Source organism: Trichosurus vulpecula, chromosome 5 (assembly GCF_011100635.1).
Source record: "Trichosurus vulpecula isolate mTriVul1 chromosome 5, mTriVul1.pri, whole genome shotgun sequence".
NCBI lineage: Eukaryota > Metazoa > Chordata > Mammalia > Diprotodontia > Phalangeridae > Trichosurus > Trichosurus vulpecula.
The window spans coordinates 301,127,647-301,150,054 of record NC_050577.1 but is presented as its reverse complement, the minus strand read 5'-3'; the positions used below and the strand labels follow the sequence as shown (position 1 = coordinate 301,150,054).

Below are 22,408 nucleotides of genomic sequence, written 5' to 3'. Positions count from 1 at the left end.
CCATGCTCCTGCACCTCCCTCGCTGTGACCCTCCTCCCACCCAGGCTCTGGCCTTGGGGCCAGGAGAGCTCCCAAGGACAGAAGTTTGTTGGCCTGGAGTGTGAAGAGCATGCTGACCTTTGGATTTGTTTTGTTTTGTTTTGTTTTTTAAAGGAAAGTGTGTTTAAGAGGCTTGTAAGACCATAGGTCATGGGAGGTGAAAGGGGCCATTCATTGAGGTCAGTCCTGTGGCCCCTGCGGGCACAAAGGCCCAGGGCCGGGGGGCCTTCTCTGGGCTGAAACAAGTAAGAGCTGTGATTGATGTGCTTCATGCCGAAGGCTCCTGCCTTACACCACGTACACCACAGAGGAGCATGGGTCCAGCTCTTTCTCCTGACCCATCTTCCTGCATTCCCAGAAGCACCTGAGCCCAGAAAACATTGCCTACACAGGCACAGCCTGACATTGCCCATTGGTTCTCTGAAAATATTACGTGATGCCTGGGGATGGCCAAATGTTCCAGAGGCTTTGGTCTGTGTAGTACAGCATATATCTGAATGATTGTCTATCCATTTCTCGAATATTTGTCAAAAGAGGAATTACAGAAAGGGCTGGTCTGTGCCTTGCCCACGAGGGGCAGCCTGGAGGCCTCCTGAGCCCAGTGGACATTCTTTAGGACAGATTCAGTCCTGTTCTGGGCCCAGGACTTGGGTTCGCTTGGTCTGTCAGTAAGTAGTTGGTTATGTGGAGGTGAGAAGAGAGGGTGTGCCAGGCCTGGGGTCTGGCCAGTGAGAGAGACATGGCGAGAGTGAGCAGACTGTGGTGTATGGGGACAGAGGCGAGGCTGGTCGGGCCTGCTCAGTGCAGGTGAGGAAGCAGTGTCCGAGGGATTCTGGGAGGCTAGACTGGGTAGGATGCAAAGAACTTCCCAAACTTACAGGAGAATTTGTTTGTTCCTGGAGGCAAAGGGGACCGCTGGAGTTGGAGTGGGGAGCTGTATTGAGAGTGGCTTAGGGAGGAGAGCAGAAGCCTTTGTAGGTGGGGCCTTCATTCCATAGGCTCTGACCCTCATTCCTTGGGGACACCAGTGGAGAGAGTGTAGAACATCCCCAGGGTGGTGCCCACCTTTAGGAGGTAGGGATACAGGGGATGAGTGAGCAGAGGAGACTGGCGAGTAGGGATGTGTGTATGTGTAGGTGAGTAGGTGTATTTGGGGGCGGGGTGTAGGTGTAGACAGCAAGAGCAAAGGAGCATGCAGACTGGGAAAGATGAAAACCTGGAGAGAGTGAAGTGTAGGTGCCTTGGCCTCTGCGTGGGGAAGGCTGGCTTCTCTCGGACTGGAGTCCCAGAGAAGAGAAGGGGTTGGCGGGACGAGGGCCCTTGGCCCTGGAGCCTCTTCTCTGACTCTGGGCAGGGTCCTCTGCTGGGGATGCAGATGGCTTTGAGGCCAGAGGAGTTGGCAGCCTCAGGGAGGGATGGGGTTGTCATGCCATAGACTTGCCATGGATGCAGCTCAGTCTGGTCATTTCCTCCAGCTCTGTGCAGCAGCCCTGGGGGAGCAGACAGTATATGTGCCTGTGTAGAGAAGACAGGGGGGCAGAGAGCTGTCGAGTAAGGGGTGATGGGGGTGGGGGGAGCTCGGAAGGAGGAGAGCCCAGGGTCTCCAGTCAGGGTGTGGGCACTAGACACCCCCAGTGTGACCCACTTGTATTTGACCCCAGGCAGGAAAGTCATGCAGCCCCAGATCCTGGAGGTGAACTTCAACCCGGACTGTGAGAGGGCTTGCAAGTACCACCCCAACTTCTTCAATGATGTATTCAGCGCCTTATTCTTGGATGAGACAAAGAACTGTCATGTGACCTGCATCATCTAGGCCAGGGATGCTCCCCTCCCCCACGCTCCAGGGCCTCTCCCTCTGGCCCAGGAGTTGCTCAGACTAGTGCTTCCCTTCAGAGCAACTGTGGAGGGGGGCTCTGGGGTCTGAAATGCCAGGTGAAGATGGGGAATTCTGCTAGTGACCGGCGCAGACACTGACTGCACTCTGGTCACTTTTTGCATTGAATTTGCTTGGTGGGCAGGACCCCCAGTCCCATTCATTGGTAGCACAGGCAGACCTGGATATATGTGTTCATATGTTCTCTGATGGCCACACTCCCTCCCTGTTGGCCAGTGTCGAAAGGCGCTTCATTCCATGATTTCCCCCCTTTCCAAGTGTAAAGCAAGGTATGGGAGCTTGTTAAATCTTCCTGAGTCGTGTTTTCCCCACACTTAGCAAGAAGGAAGCCTTCACCAGCAGCATCGCCGTCGCGTTTGGAATCCTCCAATGAAGAGGACTATTTGCCAAAGAACCTTTTTGATGATGGCTCGTCTGGCACTCGGTGATTTATAGTCATGAAGCATTCTTCACAATTATCTGAAATTGTTGGTAGGGCTTGTGTTTACAGGAGTGGAGGTGACGTGTCACATGACAGTGGCTCAGACCTCAGCCCAGGTAATTTTATCATCTTTTCAGGATTCAGAACTGTGCGTACACATACACACGTGTGCACACGCGTGTGCACACGCGTGTACATACACACGTCCTGCTGGCTCCACTTACTATCTTGTTCCAGTTGTCTAGATTTCAGGACTGAGGAGCTCTGAATCTGCTTGGTCCCAGCTGGTTTTCTCTTAGGCCTAGACACCCAAGTCATTTGTTTTTTAAAAGGCTTAAAGACTCCTTTAAAGTGATCATGTTTTGAGTATGAGAATTGAAATGCACACGGGCTGGTAGTCACAGAGAAGAGGCCATCCTGGTTTCCTGTTTGGTGATCTGCTCCCAGTCACAGGCGTACTACATTCCAGAGACAGGCTCAGGCCGTGACTGATGGCTTGGGCTTCCTCAGTTTGCTCATCTACAAAATGGACTGATAGTCCTTGCCCTGGCCACCTTTCACAGTAGCTGTGATAAATGTGAAGGCCTTGTTGCTACAAATCACTGCACCAACAGGAATGATTACTCCGCTCTGTGTCACCAACCTGTGCCCCACAAGGCCACCGTCGCTGACCTTTGGCTGAAGGACAGCTGCTGTCTTCCTCCTGCTGAGGTTTTCTGGGAGAACAAGGATCATTGAATGTATTGGGCTCCCCCCCTTTGGTTTCCTCTCCCAGAGAGCTGTCCTTTACCATGATTTGTAATCACAATAAAGTCCTGCTTTCTATTTAATCCATCTTTGTTAATCTCTGCAGTCACTGGGTGCTGGCTCACTCATGATTGCCCTTTTGTAAATAAAAGTCTCAAGGTTTGTAAGAAGCGTTCTAGACTCCCAGAAGGTCAGCAGCGGTCAGTATATCATCCTGGAGTGCTCTGCCCCAACACTGTGGGTCCCCCTTTGTTCCCATTGTGCAGCATCCTCTGGGATATTTGCCCAGTGCCTCCTGTACTCTGGGTCACCTCCCACGCCGGGCAGCAGGCAGGCTGGCCCATGGCTTCGTGCCCCCCCTCACCACATCAGTCAGTCGCTAAATGCTTGGTATGCCCAGGACCAGAGCTGAAGGGCTCCCCACCCACAAAGCACTTCCTATCTAGCACAGAGTGAATAGAACCCAGGGGTGCAGTACAGAGAGTTTGCGGGGCAGGACATCAGTAGAGGAGGAGCTCAGCCAAGGCTTCATGCAGGAGGGGGTGGGTGGTGTTGAGAAGAGAAAGGTTCTGAGTGCAAGTGAGGAGTGAGTGCATCACAGGCATAGAGGTACCCAGGTAGTGGTTGGGGGCTCATGTGTAGAGCAGAGAAAAGGGCAAGGAATGAGCGGTGAGGCTGGACAACAGAGGGGTTCCAGGTTGTGAAGTTTCAAAAGTTAAACAAGTGTTTGGTTGGGTCTTGGGGGCGATAGGGAGTCACTGAAGTTTGTGGAGTAGGGGAGTGTGAGTGGTCAGGTCTATACTTGAGCAAAATCACTTTCAGAGCTGTGTGAAGGGTGGCCTTGAGTGGGCAGAGCTTGGCACTTCTAGAAGGGACCATGAGGTCCTGGAGGGCTAGGTAGGTCCTGTTTGTAGAGCCACTGGCAAGCATTTATTAAGCACCTACTTGAACAGAGGCAGGGATACCAATTAGGAGGCCACCATAGGAGGAGGCCAAACAGTCCGACTCCCCAGACTCCCACAAACACCTCAGAAAAGCATCTCACCAAGTAAAGTTTGGAGACCTAAGGAGTGATCACGGAGGGCCCTCTCTCCAACATCCCTCCCTCAAAGTGACTGTGTCCTGAGCTGTGGCAGAGAAATGGAGTCATGGGAGAAGAACAGGCCCTCCGAGCTATCACTACCCCAGGAAGGGGTATTGACAGGAAAATGGCTTGTTCCCAGTGGAGCCAGCATTGCAGACAGCTCAGAAGGCCATAAAGGAAAGTGTGGGGAGAGGAGGGTGGGACTGGGTGTGTAGCTTGTTCATCACTGGACAGTGAGAGTTCTGGTGAGTTACCAGCATCCTTGGGGGATTGGAGGCATTTTGGGGTGTTTGCTGGCTCAGACAAGGGGACCAATGTGTGGAGCTGCCAGAATGGTTCCCTTCTCTGCAGACAGGCCAGGCCAGGGAGTCCACAATGGAATGGTGTTTCCTTCCCAGGCAGACAGGAAAGAATGGACCAGAGGACCGGGAGGGAGCAAGATGGGGTGCCATGTCTCTCCAGCCTTGGTAGAATGGCATAGGCCAGGGGAGGAAACCAGCAGACATGGAATGGTTTTTATCAGCCGGGGGTCTTCTTTGGCTTTGGCCCAAGGGCTAGTTTTTAAAGGCCTCGTACTTGGTGGTGGCTATCTCCCTAAAAGGTTCCTGGAGTTGGGAGTCTTCCTGTTTAGGGAAACAGTGAGTCAGGGCTCTGGGCTCCCATTTCCATTCCCCCAGTTCTCATGCCTTGAGGCCCCTGGAGTGTCCTACCATCCCCCCCACCCAGCAGGTCCTTCCCCTTCCTCATCTCAGTCAGTGCCATCTCATCCATTCTCCAGGTGCCCTGCCCAGATGGCCCCTTATCTGAACTTCTTATGTAATGTGTAACCTTCTGCATTGTGATTCTGGTATAGCAGGGTGTACTCTCCTTGAGGTCAGGGCCTGTCATTTTTTTAAAGAAGGGAAAGGTCTTAGAACACAGAAGAGCATTACCATCTGTTCTGCAACGGCACCCTGAGGACCATGGGTAATTCCACCCCAACTAAAAAGGGACTGGCTTAGTTTTCTATTTGTATCTCCAGCACTCAGCACAGCACAGTGCATGGCACATAGGGAGGGCTTCTCCATGCACTCCTCTGCAGCTGCTTACTTACCTGTGTCATGCAGGGTGAGATATTCCCCTCTCTGGACCACAGTCCCCTTGTCTACAAAATAGACATCATGCCTTGTCTTGCCACCTTCGAGTGACTTGCAGGGCCTTGCGTGAGGATTGAAGGGGGAGATATTGGAAGGGCTTCGGTGACAGAAGCACTGGCCCTGTCAGATCCTCCAGAGGACAAAATGAAGACCCAGAGAGGTCACTCTGTCAGGCAGGGCAGGCACCACAGAGCCCTGAACCAGAAGCTATAACCACCAATGTCCTGTGACCTTAGCTGGCAAAAATGGGCCTTGGCCTGATGGATGATCTCAACATCTAAAAATCTAGGATTGTAGAAGCAGAACTCAGACAAAAGTCCTGTTGAAGCAACTGGTTCAATGTCAGCCTGGCAGTGAAGCACCCCAGGCACCCGCACTTGTTTCCTTCTGTGACTCAGTAAAGGCAAAAGCGTCACAGTCTGCAGTTGACACTAAGCTGAGAGGTCTCACTAATATTGTGGATGACAGGATCCAGGCATTGGGCCGACTCTAATAAGATGAAGGTAGGATTTAATGTAAGGTCCCCCCCAGCCCAAAGATCAATGTCACCAGTCCAAGATGGGGGAGACATGATTACGCAAAAGACTGGGAGGTTCTAGTGGGCCACAAGCTCAGTACGAGTCATGCTTTTAATAAATTTCTTTTAAACCAGCTGAAAAAAAGTTAATGAAATCCTAAGCCGCCCATCAAGAGAGAGTCATGATTTCCAGTAATAAGAAAGTGACAGTCTCTTTGTACTCTGCCCCCTGTTGGATTGTGTTCGTTCTGGGCACCACCAGTATCTTGTGAGAAAGATATCGATAACCTGGGAGTGTCCAGAGGAGGGCAGGCAAGGCTAAGGGCCTTGAGTTCATGACAAACGGAGATCGATCGGTTGAAGAAACTGGGCCTGGGCATCTGTTTCGTGGAAAGGCAGGCATGTTAGCTGTTACCAGAAGGGCTGTGATGGGGGATGGGGAGGAAGGAGGGAATTTGGAACTCAATTTTTTTTTCATTTTAAAAATAATGAAAATTAAATCTAAGACCTGAAGCATACAGCAGGGAAGATAGTTAATAGATAACTTGTCAAACAGTATGAATAAACGGTTCTCAAAATAAAAACAGGACTGTGATGTGAAAGTTGGAGCAGAATTAGCCTGGTTCTCTTTGCAGAACCGGGGCACTGGGTAGAGGCTGAGGAGGAGCAGACTGAGGCTGGATGGCAGAAAATCATTCCCAACAATTGGGCACGCCCCAAAGTGGAATGTGCTATCTGGCCAGGAGAGTTGGGGAGTGGACTCCTTGGAGATCTGCCAGCAAAGGCTGAACGACCAGTTGTTGGGTGTGTTTCGGAGGGGACCTTCTTTGAGGTGTGGCTTGGACCATCCCACCCTCCAGCTACTGTGATTCTGGGGCTCCCAGGCCAGCGTTCCTTCCCCATGAACAGACTCAGTACATACTTAGGTGAGTTTCTGAAAGAATCTGGGATATTCTCCACATCAAAGGTCTGCATCACAGTGGAGTTGTTGAGAAGTTTATTCGCATATAAAAGTAGGGGCCACGAGCCACTGCAGCATGACCCAACCGCTGGGACCAAGCTTGGCTTGGCTGGTTTATGGTGGAGGCGAAGGTCATTTAAAAAGCTGGACCGGTCACAGCACAACTGTGTATCTTTGGACCCATCAGTAGGGAATTTTAAAATAAGATGCCACCTTTTCGGTGGCCCCCACCCACAGAGTTTTGTTTCCCTGCCACGCTGACCCGCTTAAGGAAAAGGCTTCTAATTGGGAGCCTCGAGTCAGCACCCTCATCTGGGTTCTGAGACCCATCTCAAACAGGAACCCCAGAGCTCCCTTATTTGGCCTCAGGGCGACGCTTTTTGTCTTTGTTGTCCCGCCAGACGCAGTAATTCAGGGTTGTGGCCATCACCATCCAGGCCAGGTAAGGGTACATGAGGCGGGCAGCTGTCGGGCTCACTGGGTACCAGGACACAGTGGTGGCCACTGCAGCCCCACTGGTCAGGATGATCTCCACCAAACCCTGCGGAGAAATAAGAAGGGAGGAGGGTCACTATCACAGTCACAAGGACCCTGAGATGCCAGCCCAGGAACTTTTCAGTGTGGAGCAATTTCTAGGCAGAAGCTTCTGCTCCGCTTAGCTCAGAGAGGCTTGCAGGCCAGGTTAGGGAAGCCTTGGACTCAAATCAGGAGATACCTGTGTGACCTTGGTCAAGTCACCCCTCTCAGCCTCCATTTTCTTAGCTGTCAAATGGGGATAACAGAATTTGTACTTAGTACTTCACAACATGCTTGGTTGTGTACACACACACACACACTTTTCCAAAGCTGAATAAAGCCATGATGGAGATAACAAGGAGGGGAACATCCTTCAAAACTCGGCTCAAATCCCAAATGCTGCAGTGGAGATTGCAGCCCCTGGTACATGGTCCCAGTGGCCAAGAAGCTCCCTTCCCCCCATCCTAAGCTATGCTGATCCCCAGATGGAAGACACCCAGGATGGCATCAGACTTGGGCTAAGAGCCTTTCGGGCTCCCAGTCTTCAGGAGCCATGAGGATGCATCAGGAGAAGGGAGAGCAGAGGATCCATTCTGTCATTCCCACCACCATCATCATCACCACTGCTTTCTCCCTTGGCTCTCACCAAACAAAACACTTAGTGTAGCCAAAGGGATAGTCACAACACCTGCTCTGCCCACTCTCTGAGGCAGGGATACAAAAAGCAGAGAGAGCCCCAAGCTTACCCAGCCCATCTGGTGAGCACCAAAGAATAAGGGCGGCCAGGCCCAGTTGAGAGCCAGCTGCCCTGCATAGAGTCCCAGGGGTACCAAGGCCTTCTCCGTGAAGCCCCCCAGCTCCTTCCAAACCAGGTAGGAGCCGTACCTGAAAGAGATCACAGACCAGAAAGGAGGTGAGCTCCACATGGAAGGCAAGGTGGAAACCAATCCCAGAACATCCAATCTGAGCCCAAGCCATCCCCTTGATGGCATTCATGTCAAGTGTCTCTCCCTCCACCCACCCTCTCTAAGGCAAGTCATCCCCCTTTGGACCACTCTCATTGTTAGGAAGTTTGTCCCAACCCCCAACCTAAATCTGTCTCCTTGTAACTTCCCCACCCTGATCCTGGTTCTCCCCTCCCGTGCCAAGTAGATCCAGGCTAAGCCCTCCCCCGCAGGACAGCCCTTCAAAGACCTGAGGGTAGCTCACATATCCCTGCTCAGTGTTTTCTTCTCCAGAGTAAACATCCCCAGATCCTTCAATAAATCCTTGTATGAGATGACTTGGAGGCCCCTTGTGGTCCTGGCTAGGCACTCAAACTTGGACGTTTTCAAAACTGAGCACAACAGTTCAGATGTGGACTGACTTGAAAGAGGCCTCTATGGACCTTTCCAGTTTGCAGAGCATTTGTGTCATTGGACCAGGAAGAAGGACCTTTCCGGGAGGGCTCTGGCCCTGTAATTTAATCTCTGTGAGAGAACTCTTGGTATGGACATTCCTGCCACTGATGCAGGTAAGTTGCAATCTTAGAGAATGGACTGGCTCACCGAGAGGCTAAGTAATGGGCCTTCAGTGCACACAGCTAGTAAAGGCCTGAGGCGGGACTTTCACTTAGGTCTTCCATCTCCTCACTAAGCCTCTTTTCCTCCAGCCTAAGGTTAAATTCGTTTTTTGACTACCCTATCACACCGCTCTCTTAACACTGAGCTTGGAGGCCACTAAGGCCTCCAAATCTTTTTCATATGAGCTGTTATCTAGCCCCTTTCTTTGTATCTTGTACTTATGTTGTTGTTTTGATTGCATTTAAGTTTTATGGCCATGTTTTGTTTTTATATTAATAATTACATTTGCATAGCACATTTAAAGTTTGCAAGAGCCCAGAGAGATGGGTGGTGGCGGTCTTATTACAGGCAGGGAAACAGGCTCTGGTGCTGAAGGGTCTCCTGGCTCCAAGCTCAGAGGGTTTCCTGCTACCAAACCTCATCTGTCCTTTGGCCTCCCTGATTAAGTGTCACTGGCAGCCATTCTGGAGGGGATCACAGGCCCCAGAGCCCTGGGTTGAAAACTCGGAGAGACCTCAGAGACCCCCTCAGCAGGCAGCTGCTGAAGCTGAGGGACCCTTCTCGCAATCAGATTTTTAAATAATTGAAGGAAATGCTAAATATTAATTAGAGGTGAGTGGAAATAAAGCTGCATTTTTTCCCACCCAAGTTCACAGACTTCCTGAAATTGTCCGTGGACTCCCGATTAAAGACCCCTGATCTGGACCAGCTCCGTCATTTTACAGATAAAGAGAGCACAGCCCAGAGAAATTAAGTGACTTGTCCAGGGTCATGTAGGTAGTCGACGTCAGAAGCGGGTATTGGATCCAGATCTATCCCGTGAATGGAGTGGTCCTAACCCATACACTGGTATCTTTCCTGGCTTCCTCGTGCATCACATCTGCCCTCCTCTGGAGTGAGGGCTGCTGGGTCACAGAGGGAAGATTACTGGAATCGAATCCAGGCCCATTCCCTGCTGTACCAACACCCCTAGGCCCCCAAGCCACAGCCGAGGGCCATACATTTTCCTTCCTGCGGGAGTTTGTTCTTCCTGTGGCCACTGGAGGGCGCTCAAGCCACACGACAAAGCAACCATTCCCATAAAACCCAGTTTCAGCCTCCAGCGTTTACCTCTTCCTGAGTAGAAACTTAGAGTCACAGAGACCACTGAAGGAAAGGGTCTTTCCCAGGGACACAAGCAGCTGGGTGGGGCAGTGGATAGAGCGCTGCACCAGCTGTCAAAAACACCTTAGATCAAATGCTGCTCACCTTCAGCCTCAGTGTCCCCATCTGTAAAAGGGGATAACATCATCTAGCCCACAGCGTTTACTGTGAGGAACAATCAGAATAATATGCCCAAGAGTACTTTAAATTGTTAAAGGTGCCTAAATCGTTACAGAAATGCTCGCTGTTATGATGATGATACGGCTTGGACTCCAAACCTAGGAATCCTGGCTCTGTTCTTCCCACCACAGAGACCAGGGGTTTAATTCTCTAGATGTGTTAGAGTCACAGATCCAAGGAATGTCAGAGTTGGCAAATAAATTGGAACATAAAACAGCGTCAGGACTGGGAGGACCCTTGGAGCGGAGAACACCAGAGCTGGGAAGGACCTCAAAGGCCATCTTGTCTAACCTAATGGGTTTTTCAGTTTGGTTGGTTGGTCTGGTTTTTTAGTCAATGGGGTTGAGTGACTTGTCCAGCGTCACATAGATAGTAAATGTCTGAGGCTAGATTTGAACTCAGGTCTTCTTACTAGGCCCAGCTCTCTATCCACTGTACCACCTAGCTGCTGAAGGTACCCAGTAGGCACTTAATAAATGCATGGCCTCCACCAGAGCAGCAGTCTCAGGGTTGAGTGCTAGTGGTCCTGTCTATACCTCCTGACTTCCATTCCATTCTCAAGATAAGCCCCCTATAGGAAACAGAGCCCTCATGCTGAATGACCCTGGCTGCTCTTGGATCATTCTGAGCGCCAGGAGCCAGGAGCCCAGGGCATGCCTGAGGCAACTGGAGTAGAAGCTAGAACATTGGCCCTGAAGTCAAGATGGCCTGAGTTCAAATCCTGCCGCTCACACTTAGTAGTTGGGTGACCCTAGATATTTCACTTCCCACTCAGCCTCAGTTTCCCCATCTGTCAAACAGGGATGATAAAAGTGGCCCCTAGAAAGGGCCACTTTAGGGGCCATCTTGTCCATTGAACAGACAGGAAAACTGAGGCCAGAGAGACTTGCTTAAGGTCACGTGGGTAACAAATGACAGCCCAGATTGAAACTGAGCCTCCTCACTCCAGAGCTAACACACTTTCCCCACTGTCTCTACAAATCTTCCCAGCTCCATCCTTCCCAACCGGAGGACGACAAATGGCAGCCACTGAGGCTGCATCCAGAGGTAAGTGCCCAGGAAGAAAAGAACAGCTTAGGTACACTAAGAACGCAGAGACTCCAAGTCCAAGCTAGAAGGGCCTGTGGAGGTCATTGAGCCCAACCCCCCATTTCACAGATAGGGAAAACTGAGGCATTGAGGGCTGAAGCTCCTGCTGCCCTCCCCCTCCCAACCTCCAGAAGTTACTTTGAATCTCCTTTGTATCCATTTATGTGTATGTTTTATGTTCATATTATTATGTTAATTCTCCCAAAAGAATGTAAACTCCATGAAGACAAACTACATTTTATTTTTGTCTTTGTATCCCAAGCACTCAGCACAGAGCATGGCCTGTAGCAAGCACTTAATAAATGCTTAATGAATGAATGAATGAATGAATGAATGAATGAATAGCAGGCATCTCCCCTACAAATCCCTAGAAAAATGACAGGCAGCCTCCACTTGAAGACAGACAGTGATGGGGAACTCACTGCCTCCTGCCACAGCCCGTTCCACTTTGGGAGGTTTATGGGATGAGATGACGGACACCTTCCAAACATTCCTGAAGGGCCATCCCCAGGAAGAGAGAGCTCACCTGTCCTAGTGGCCTCAAAAGGCCAAGAGCAAGGGTGACAACCTTCACCAGGGGATGGCCTTAGGGATGGATGGAGGCTTGGAGGGCCCCAGTCCAACCCCCTTATTTCACAGCAGAGGAAAATGATGTCCCAAGAGGTGGGATTTGTCCCAAATCACATGGTAAATAATAAAGCTATGCGCTGGCCCCAGACCTCCAGACTCCCAAGCCAGCGGTTTGGTTTCTGCTGTCATTGGTTCATGTTTAATCGATGTCTCCTTTCACATCACTGTCCCACTGACATCAACTCCCCACCCCCACCCTGCCCCACCCCCACAAAGAGAACACTCTCTGGTCAATAAAAGGCACAGTCAAGTAAAGCCAACTATGTGGGCCTCATTCCACACCTGCAGTCCGCCACTTCTTTGCTAAGAGCCGGGATGCAGTTTTCATCAGCAAGGCCTCTGAAGACCCAAATGACAACTGTATCCACATTTCTACCACTACCATGCGGCTGTGACTTGGTATACAAAAGGCTTTATAAAAATCAGCGCAGTCCAGTAATTGAATGGATTATCTTATGAAGTACTGAGATCCCCATCATCAGAAATATGCAAGCAAAAGTTGAATGACCATCTGTCAGGAGCACCCTAGAGAAGATTCCTGTACCAGGTGGGAAGTGGTTCCCTTGTAACTCAGAGTCTATGGTTCTAATTCTATTGTGCGTTTTTGGTATTTAAATCGGATGAACCTACCCCATAGCTGTGTACAACGTCCCCCAGACGGGACCCAGCGTCCAGTAGGGTGGATGCCATGAAGGCTTCTTCAGAGTTGCATACCATGTCGGAACCTCCTGGCTTGTGATCCTCGATCCCAGGATGCCGCCAACATTCGGCAACAGAGTAAAACCGACTGCAGGGACCCACTGGGGCACCATGGTTACTACGCTCTCTGAAAGACAGAGGACACACGTGTTCTGTTAGAGTTAGTTGGCTGGAGTCTAGAGCAGTATGGGCCAGGCTGGGCTGGGCTGGATTGGGCTGGGCCAGGCTGGATTGAGCTGGACTGGGCTGGGCTGGGCTGGGCTGGGCCAAGTTGGATTGGGCTGGGCCGGGCTGGGCCCAGCCAGGAGGCAGAAGTTCTGGTTCACTACCACTATCGCATTTGTCACCATCTCATCCTCATTATTACTATCATTGGCCTTCATCTGTTTGGATGGCGGTAGCCCTGGGACAAATCGCCGTTCTGCTACTGTGCCTTTATATCTAGTGTCCTGTGGACTATTGCACAGGCAGATAACAAAGCTACTTTTTATGGTTAAATAAAAGTCTTGGGCCATAAGCGCATGCTCTGTGGGCTGACTGCAAGCAGCTCCAGGCCCCCAGCAGCCGGCAGGATGACAGGGAAGTGCCTCATCTGTTCCTTCACAGTTCTCATCTCCTTTGTCAAGTGTCTGTGTTTTGAAAAGTTTTGTTCAACGTAACTTAAAGATTATGAGTATTTGGTACTAAAACAATTCTGAGGTACCACCTCACACCTGTCAGATTGGCTAATATGCCAAAAAGGAAAATGACAAATGATGGAGGGGATGTGGGAAAATTGGGACACGAATGCATTGTTGGTAGAGTTGTGAACTGATCCAACCATTATGGAGAATGATTTGGAACTATGCCCAAAGAACTATAAAACTGTGCATGCCCTTTGAACCAGTAATACCACTACTAGATCTGTATCCCAAAGAGATCATAAAAAGGGGGAAAGGACCCACATGTACAAAAATATTTATAGCAGCTCTTTTTGTGGTTGCCAAGAATTGAAAATTGAGGGGATGCCTATCCATTGGGGAGTGGCCAAACAAGTGTACGATTGCGATGGAATACTATTATGCTATAAGAAATGATAAGCAGAATGGTTTCAGAAAACCTGGGAAGATTTACATGAACTGATGCGAAGTGAGCAAGCAAAAACAAGAGAACATTATATACAGCAACAGCGGCATTACATCGTATGATTACGAGCTGTGAATGACTTAGCTCTTCTCAGCAATACCATGATCCACGACAAGCCCAAAGGACAAATGATGAAGCAGACTACCCGCCTCCAGAGAAAGAACTCGTATTGTCTGAATCCAGACTCAAGCAGGCTAGTTTTCACTTTCTTTCATTCTTGTACAAAATGACTCATATGGAAATGTTTTACATGACTGCACATGTATAACTTATCTCTGATTGCTTACTATCTGGGGTGGGTGCGGAGAGAGAGAGGGATAGAATTGGGAACTCAAAACTTTTTTAAAATGTTTTTTAAAATTACTTTTTAATATGTAATTTGGGAAAAATAAAAGTTTGTATTAAAAAAGATTATATTTAGGATGGCCAAATCCACTTTTTTAAACCTTATTATGTTGAGAGAATTGGGGGCAGGGGGCAGCAGTGGGTTCTGTGGTAATGGTCTGTTTCCAGCAAAGTTGGTTGGTTGAGTTCTCCTGGATTTTTTGAGATCTGCATTCGTAGTCAGTCCATGAAGGTTAGCAAGGTTCTGGTGTATGGTATAAGTCTGGATCCCACGTCCTGCCCCAGGTATTCAGGAGGTGCTAAATTCTCACACCCAGCAGCCATGTGTTGTACACCCTCCACCATTGTCCTGTATCACTTACACCGATCGCTAACTTGGGGATCCCTAAGGAACCTTTGTTCAGTTTCTGCTGGCAATGACCCGATCCTGAATCGCCACCATAAAGCCCTCAGCTTCCACAGACAAATCTGCAGGACTTCACCACGTTTTCTTTCTCTAGATGCCTTAGGGTGATGGACCCGACAGTTTGTTCCTGTGGTCTGGGGTTTTGTTAGGATACTGGCCCAATCCTTTGTGGACCATTTCTGCAATTTCCGAAGTGTACATTAATACTGGTATTACCTAGGTGTAAACTGCTTAGACATGACTGTTCTTATTATGGCTGCTCAGAAGCCTGTGACCCCTGAGGTCCTTCCTGGCTCTGTGTTCTTTGATGACTTAGACTCATCCTTTGAGGTCCCAGAAAGGAAGAAAGATAGTGATGTGCTCTGGCTTGTTCCTGTCGGGCCTGAGGCTCCCCAGGGTGTGGAGGGCCTGGGTCCCACCTCAGCTGTCTCAGCTCAGCCAAATTCAAATCAACACCTGACAAATGAGAAGCAGGAAGGAGGGAAACAGAGGCAGGCCCTACTGGAGCAGGAGGGGAGAGTCGTAGACCCAGCCCAGACCAAGTCATGACAACGAATGATGGGAAAATATAAGAAGCTTCCTGCCCATCTCGGCCTGCCTGGGATGGTGGAAAGAACACCAGAGAGGACTCAGGAGACGCAGATTCCAATCCTGCTTCCCTCAATTACTGTGTGACCTTAAACAAATCTGACCTCCTTGCTGGCCCTCAATTTCCCCATCAGTCAAAGGAATGGCTTGTCCTAGATGATCTCAAAGATTCCACCCAACTCTGCCATTCCCATCTTACAGATGAGCAAACTGAGACCCAGAGAAGCACAACGACCCTCAGTGAGAGGTCATAAACAGCTAACAAGTAGGGTAGTAGACCCCAGAGTCCAAGTTACCTAAACCCTAAGGCAGGGCTGCACCACCCAGCCCACTCCAAATTTAGGGCTGTCTCCACTCCATTGAGCCACTTCTTCTCCATCCAGGCCATTTCAGGAAGGCTAGCCCCCAGCCCCAACTCCCCCCAATCACCCCCCCAGGATCTTCTGAGTCCCCTCTCCCCATGGTAGCAGTTAGCAGGCCCCCAGGGGCCCAGGGCGGGGCCCCTCAGACAAGCAGGCCCAGGATAAATGTGAAAATCTTGGCCTGAGAAACCAGCCCAGCAGGGCTGGCACAGGGTCAGAACCAGAAGTTTTTGCCCCCAGCCCCTGGGCCTCCCTCCCCCAAGGCCTGCACTTATCAGAGACTCGGACAGCCTGGCTCCCTCCATGCTGGGACAGCAGGTGGGGCTTTTAGAACAAAACACACACCTGGCTGGCCCAGACCCAGCCCTAAAGATCTGTCCAGCTCAGCCACTGTACAAACTGAGGCTGAGGAGGGAACTTATCCAAGGTCACACAGTAAGGTAGCAGCATGATCAGTCTTCATCCTAAAGAACAAACAAGGAAATGGATTTTCCCTCCTCTTGGTGGAGGTGGGGCACCACAGGGGCAGAACACTGCATACATCAGACAAGATCACCAGTGCTTGTCTTTGCTTCGCTGTGATTGTTTATTATATGGGAGAGTTTGATGCTGTGGTGTGGATATCTGGACACTTGTGATGTTTAAAAAAAGACATCAATAAAATGTATTATAAAAAAATAGAACAGGGTGGGGGTATGGGGAGTGGGGGTTATAGGTATGATGGAAAGGCCACATGGCACATTTCGAGAGTCCCAGACTTTGAGCTGCGAGACTTGGCTCTGGCACTTCCCAGCTGGGGAGTCACTCAGTGGAGTCTCTCATCTGTAAAATGGGCGTACTAAAACTCCCACTATTGACTTCACTAGGCTACTGTGATCAGTGTTCTCTACAGAGGCCCTCTACAGTTATGATTATCAACGTGGCCGGGATGAGAACCCAGGCCCTGACACCCAGCTAAGGGCTATTCTCACTGCCCAGGCTCTTACCAGAGGGATGACCAAGACCTTCCAACTCACGTGAGCTCTTCTCCCTAGGCTGGCTCCCTCTCTCTCTCTGTCTCTCTCTGTCTCTCTGTCTCTGTCTCTCTCTGTCTCTGTCTCTGTCTCTCTCCCCCCACCCCTTCTCCCTCTCTCTCCTCTCTTCTCTTTCTCTGACTTCCTCCATTCCCTTAAAACCAAACACCTTGGCCTCCACTCCCTGTCCAAATTGTTGTAAAAGTCTCAGTTGGTCCCGGCTGCATGGGGTGCCAGGGCTAGGATGACTGTACATTTATTGGCTGGGGTGGGGTGTGGCCTCCCAGGAGCAGCCTGGGCATAGCAGGATTCCTGCTGTGAGGGTTTTCCCCTGGAGCCTCCCAGGGCCGCCACTTCCCGGCTCTACTGGTATGGGCAGGTCCCTTCCCTCTGGAAGCCCCACCTGTAAAATGGGGGCCATCCCCACCCAACCTCTTCATGAGAGTCAAACAGACATATGTTTATAGAGTGGAGAGGCCAATGAGAAAGCAAGGTATTATTATGAGCTCACCTTTAGAAGCCTCTTGGAAGCTCAGTTTCCCCATCTATAAAATGAGAGATAGGGTCTCTTCCCACTCTAAATCTACCATCCACTCTGAGCCTCAATGTTCTCATCTGTAGAAGGGAATCACAACCAGAGTCCTCCAATACAGATGAGCTTTGAGTTTTCCAGGCTGCATAAAAGCTCTGGCTGATCCTCCTGTCCTAGAAAGTGTTCCAGGGCAGACCTGGTGCTGAACTGTGACTATGGGTTGTCTCAGGATGGGACAAGCTGCCCCTGGTGGAGGATACCAGATTTGAAGACACCCCCCCCCCACCTCATGTTACAAATAAAGAGTCACAAAGAGGTTAAGTGACTTCTCTGCAGTAACATAGTGGGTGCCTCAGAGAGGGAAGGGAAGTGACTTAGCCAGGACCACACAGCTACTAAGTGTCAGAAGTGGGATCTTCCTAGCTCCCAAATGTAACACCCTACACCCTCCTCTGGAGGCACTCAACCATCATCAATGATGCCAAGAATTGAACCCAGTCCTCCAGATGTTATCTGACCAGGGCAGAAGGCAGAGAGACTAGCCTTCCCTTACTCACCCCCAGGCCCAGCCTTCTCTTAAAGCATCTGAAATGGCATTTAATGTGATTTAGCATCAAAAAGAGGCACAGTACTCCATCCAGGGTTGCAAAGACAAGTCCAAAAGTCTTTGGAAAATAGCAGGAAAGGGGCTAATGAAGGCCGGTGCCCAGTTGTTTGTTGATGCTGTTCCAATTTGCCAATATTTGCCTTCAGGGCCTGGAAAGGAAGGGAGTAACTGATGGCAGCAGGAGGCCCTAGTGGGCCTGGGGCCTTTCTCAGCTCCCTGGGGATGACCTGGCTGTGATTCTCATCACAGAAGCCCAGAATCTCAGAGGCTATTTAGGCCCACTCTGCCCAGGCTGCCCTTGATGGCACCTGAGGATCCAACCCCAAAATGCAGCCTCAGGACTTTGGAGGAAATTGTTCCTTCCCAGGAGGCTGATGGCCATCACTCACCATTCATCATTCATCACTGATGATTTTATTAAACATCTTCTACTCCATACCAGGCCCATACCTGGGGCCTGTAACCTGTAGCCTGAGGCTGGGTATACAAAGATAAAAATGGAACACAACCCCTGCCCTCAAGACACTTCAATTCTATCAGGAGGAGACAATAGTACACAGATAAATACAAAATATATACCAAATATACTCAAAGTAGATACAAAGTTAAGTATAAAGATTACAAAGTAGATACTGATAATTACTTAATATCAATTTAGTAACTTCAACAAGGGCCAGAGCCTGAACCAGAATCAACCAGAAGAGCCTGGCCCTAAGCCTCTTTGTTCTCTGAGTTTACTGGGAGAATACCTCTTCCTATGTCAACAAGGCCAGATCGGGCTGACTTAAGAGAATTCTTTCCTCTGTCTATGGCCATTATGGATGAGACCCTCAACCCAAGACACTATCTTTAATAATGTGACTTCTTCTTGTTTGGGCATATACTATGTTATAGCAACGTTAATGGTAAATTAAACACAGAAATGCTGGGTTGTAGTTTCAATTGACCCTTGTCAACTCTCTTATCTTACTGTATTTACAACCTATTCAATTTAGAAAAATCCTTTCCTGTGTCATGATTAAACATACATGGGGATTATAAAATTGAGTAACACAGACATGCTGAATTGCAACTGTTCTAAGAATGTATTAAACCTTCTCATTCTTCTGTTCAGACAGTCAGATTTTGTCTGGCTCCATACATGTATGTATCCGCTGCTTTAAGGGAATAAACAAAATGAATTTACCTATCACCTAGTTTGTTGGCCTCCTTTAACCAAAATTTCAGTCCACAATACAAAGTGCTGTATAAAGATTATAAAGCAGATACAAAGTATTTTTTGAGGGAGGAGGGGCCTCTAGAAACCAGAGAGATGGGAAGAGATTAAGAAGTGCTCAGAAGGAAGAAAGAAATCTCCAAGGAAGCGATAAATGTAAGCCTCTTGAGGGCAGGGCCTAGTTTCATCTTTGTATGTAGCCCAGGGCTAGGCACACAGCAGGGACTTAATAGCAGCCCTCCCTCACTTAAATCCAATTCACTTGCATGTCATGGCATCACTTCCCCATGTCATGGTCCTCTTCGAGAAGGAAGGACAAACAGCAAGCAATTTAATGCTGGAAGGCTGGAAGAAGCCAGGCAGGGATGGGGGGGCCAACCTCTGCCAAGGAAAGGAGACAAGATGGAAGCACTCAGTGCTCACATCCCCAACCAAGTGTAAGCTCTTTTGGCTGCTCTGGGACACTATTGGTTCACTTGAACTCTTGGTCCACTGAAGCCTCCAGCTCTTTTTCACTCCCCGGTGAAGAGCTGGCGGCAAGTCAGTGTTCAGTCCTACATTTGTACCCTAAGTTTCTTTGTGTCAAATTTTGTAAGGCTTCCCTGGAGTGTGGGGCATCCATGGGGTGAGTGAGAAATCCAGAGATCTGCTGCATGTTAATTATTTCTGCCTTGACATTATGTGTGGCCCTGGGCAAGCCACAACCTTTCTGGGCCTGTTTCCTTACCAGTAAAACAGAAGTGGGGGAGCCCCTGCTCTCCCTGACTCTTCCAGGAAGTTTACCAAGAGCAGTGGGTCCGGAGCAGGTCACAAAAAGAATCTGCTGATTCCTCGGGATGAGGCATCTCCCTCCCCCAGCCTGGCTGGCCACTGCCCCTGCAGGCAAAGCCTGCCCACGAGTCCCAGCATCTCTAATGAGAATTTCAAAGGAATTTCAAAGTGGCCCCTGGGCCAAGAGCGCAAATACCAGTCCTTCCGGTCTCTCCTCTCCTCCAGCTTCCAGGCTCCTCTTCACACCTCCAGCAGTAAAAATTGCCCTGGGCTCTGGTTCCAATCCAGCCACTTACAAAGAAATCTCAGCTCTTTGGAACATCTGGGCCAATCTTAGCAGGAATCATCGAGCTTCCACTTGAATTCCTTCCAGGGGTGGGGAACTCACTACCTCTAGAGGGGGATCTGTTCAGCCTTGGGACAGCTCTCTAAGTGGCAGGAAGTTTTTGGCTGCCCCAGTCCATTGCTAAATAAGGCTGTGACTGGTTGGGCAATCAATCCCCTTCTTCTCTCTGGTACTTGTTTGCCTCATCTGTAAAATGAGGAAATTGGACTTCGTGGTACTAAAGGTCCCTCCCAGCACTGTTTCTGAATCTCTTCCTTCACCCCGTTACATACTGTCTGACCCAGGAAGGAGGAGGGGGAGAGCGAGGGGCTAACTGCCCAAGGAAGGCTATGGCTGGGCTGGCCTGGCCTTCGGGCCCCGCTATACGGTCAGGGGCTATCCTTCTCCTTAGAGAAGGCCCCACAGCGCCTCGAAGTCTGGGGACATTGGCCAGGGTGGGGCCCCAGAGCAAGACTAAATTCGAGCCGCTGCTTCTCCATGTGGAAAACTAGGGCCAGAGCCCGACGGAAAACTCAAAGCTCGGAACTCTAAGGCTGCTGCCCTTTCAAACCTCGCCCCCAACACCCCGAGGCCCTGCTCCGGGACAGCTGGATGAGAGCGGGTCTAGAGGGGACCGATCGGACCCCAGGAGAGAGCCCTGCTCAGCCCCGGGGGCAGGGAGGGGCAGCAGGACGCGTGGGGCCACCCCTCACTCACCTGGAAGCTCAGCAAGGGCAGCGGATGAATGGAAGGTGCGCACCGGAGGCCGCCCAGACTGGAGACAGCCGAGTAGGTGGCAGCCCATCCCGTCCCCGCCCAGCCCCTCCCAGCCTGGGCTGGGCCAGAGGCCGCCCAATGGAAAACTGCGGCGCCCGGCACCCGATCTCCCCTTCGGAGGCTACCTGGCTTTCTGGGGGACCCTTAGCTAGTCCTTCAACTTATTGGAGCCTTACTTTCCCCATCCGTGTTTTTGTTGGTCCAGAACAGTGATTTCATCACGGAGGAAACTTCCTCTACAAATGCAAAAGACAACTCCGATGGTCTTAGAGGCCGGAGTCACACAGTCAGACGGGATCCGTGACTGGACTTGAACCGTGGGCTTCAGGACTTGAGGCCAGTCAGGTCTACCCACTCTGCCTTGCCGGAAATGGCTCCGTCCCACGTCCCCCCTGCCACCCCCCCACCCCCCCGCCCCGGGCTGTAGTGAAGAAAGCGCTTAGATCACGGCGAAGCCTTGTCAACGTTGAATGATCGTTAACATGTGAATGACGGCTCTTCCGCAGCCCTCGGTCCACTGGGCTCTCCTGCCGCCTCTCTGGTCCCCTGTTCTAGGAATTCTGGTGCCCCTTTCTCCCCTCCCCGCCCCTCCCAGGCCCCTCTCCCCGTCCCTCCTGGTGCACCCTCCCGGCTTCCCCTCCCCTCCCCTCCCGGGTGTCCCTCTCTTCCTGTGCCCTCCCTCCCCGCCCCACCTGTGGCCATTTTCCAGGGCTCTTCCCTCAGCCCCAAACACCAAGGGCTCATCCACTCTTGGCCTCCTAGATCTCCCCTCTCCTAGTTCCTTCCACCAATCCCAGCCCCTCCTCTGGTACCATGCACAGTGCCTGGCACATGGAGTCTCCTCCCACTCCCCTCCCCTAGTTCCTTCCATCAATCCCAGCCCCTCCTCTGGTACCATGCACAGTGCCTGGCACATGGGAGATGCCTAATCAATGAAAGCTGAGTGTAATGGTTCAATGTCAGAATTTGGTCAGTGGAAATGGCATTAAGGACAAGGCCCGACCACGGGCTTTCATACTGCCCCCGAAGGCCCAGGGAACCTTCCGGTGACTATGCGCTGTCCCCCATTAGAATGGGAGCTCCCTAAGCCAGAGATTGTCTGACATTCCTGTTTGTATTCCCACTGGTCAACACAGTGCTGGGCACATGGGAAGTGCTTAATATACACTTCATTCATTCACTTGGTCACAGGGAAAGAGGTGGGATGTTGGGCATCATAAGACCTGGGTTCAAATCCTGACTGTGCTACTTATTCCTTGTATGACAAGTCACTTTTTGCTCTTGGGGGTCTCAGTTTCCTCATCTGTAAAATGGACTAGATGATCTTTAAGGTCCCTTTCCAGTATAAATCCATGATACCATGATCCTCCCAATACTCTCATGGATTCTCAGAGATTTTCTGGTCCAACCCTACCAATCACAGATAAGAGGCCTGAGGCCCTGGAAGGGTCTGGGAGGTGTCCAGGGCAGAATGGAAGAGAAGCACTCCTACTTACAGCCAAGGAAGGCTGTCTTGTAGCAGGCAGAGCTCAGAACTGGGGTACTGGAAGACCTGAGTGAGGACTCAGCTCTGACACTTACTGATCATGTGACCCTGAGCAAGTCCGACAGACTTCACTAAGAGCTAAGTTAGTGAGCATTGGGCCCTTTCCTCCTAACAACCCCAACAGGATAAGGGTCATTGTTCCCATTTGGCAGATTGGAAAACTGAAGCTATTGGCTC

The 22,408-nt window shown here is 50.5% G+C and overlaps 2 protein-coding genes across 2 annotated transcripts in view; one reads left to right on the top strand and one right to left on the bottom strand.

Annotated features, from left to right (window-relative positions):
- TTLL12 (tubulin tyrosine ligase like 12) overlaps positions 1–3,184 on the top strand; it is a 39,624-nt gene extending 36,440 nt beyond the window's left edge. The window contains exon 14 of the mRNA XM_036761158.1: positions 1,701–3,184. Within this exon, the coding sequence (XP_036617053.1) occupies positions 1,701–1,852 (152 nt within the window). The 3' untranslated portion in view covers positions 1,853–3,184. The remainder of the gene's footprint in view (positions 1–1,700) is intronic.
- A 3,064-nt stretch (positions 3,185–6,248) lies between these two features.
- Positions 6,249–20,692, bottom strand: TSPO (translocator protein). Its single transcript, XM_036760946.1, has 4 exons — positions 20,626–20,692; positions 12,550–12,745; positions 8,062–8,200; positions 6,249–7,340 (listed from the first exon to the last, which is right to left on the bottom strand). The coding sequence occupies exons 2-4, from the start codon at positions 12,729–12,731 to the stop codon at positions 7,155–7,157; spliced, it is 507 nt and encodes a 168-aa protein (XP_036616841.1). The 5' UTR covers positions 12,732–12,745; positions 20,626–20,692; the 3' UTR covers positions 6,249–7,154.
- Between the last annotated feature and the right edge of the window lie 1,716 nt (positions 20,693–22,408).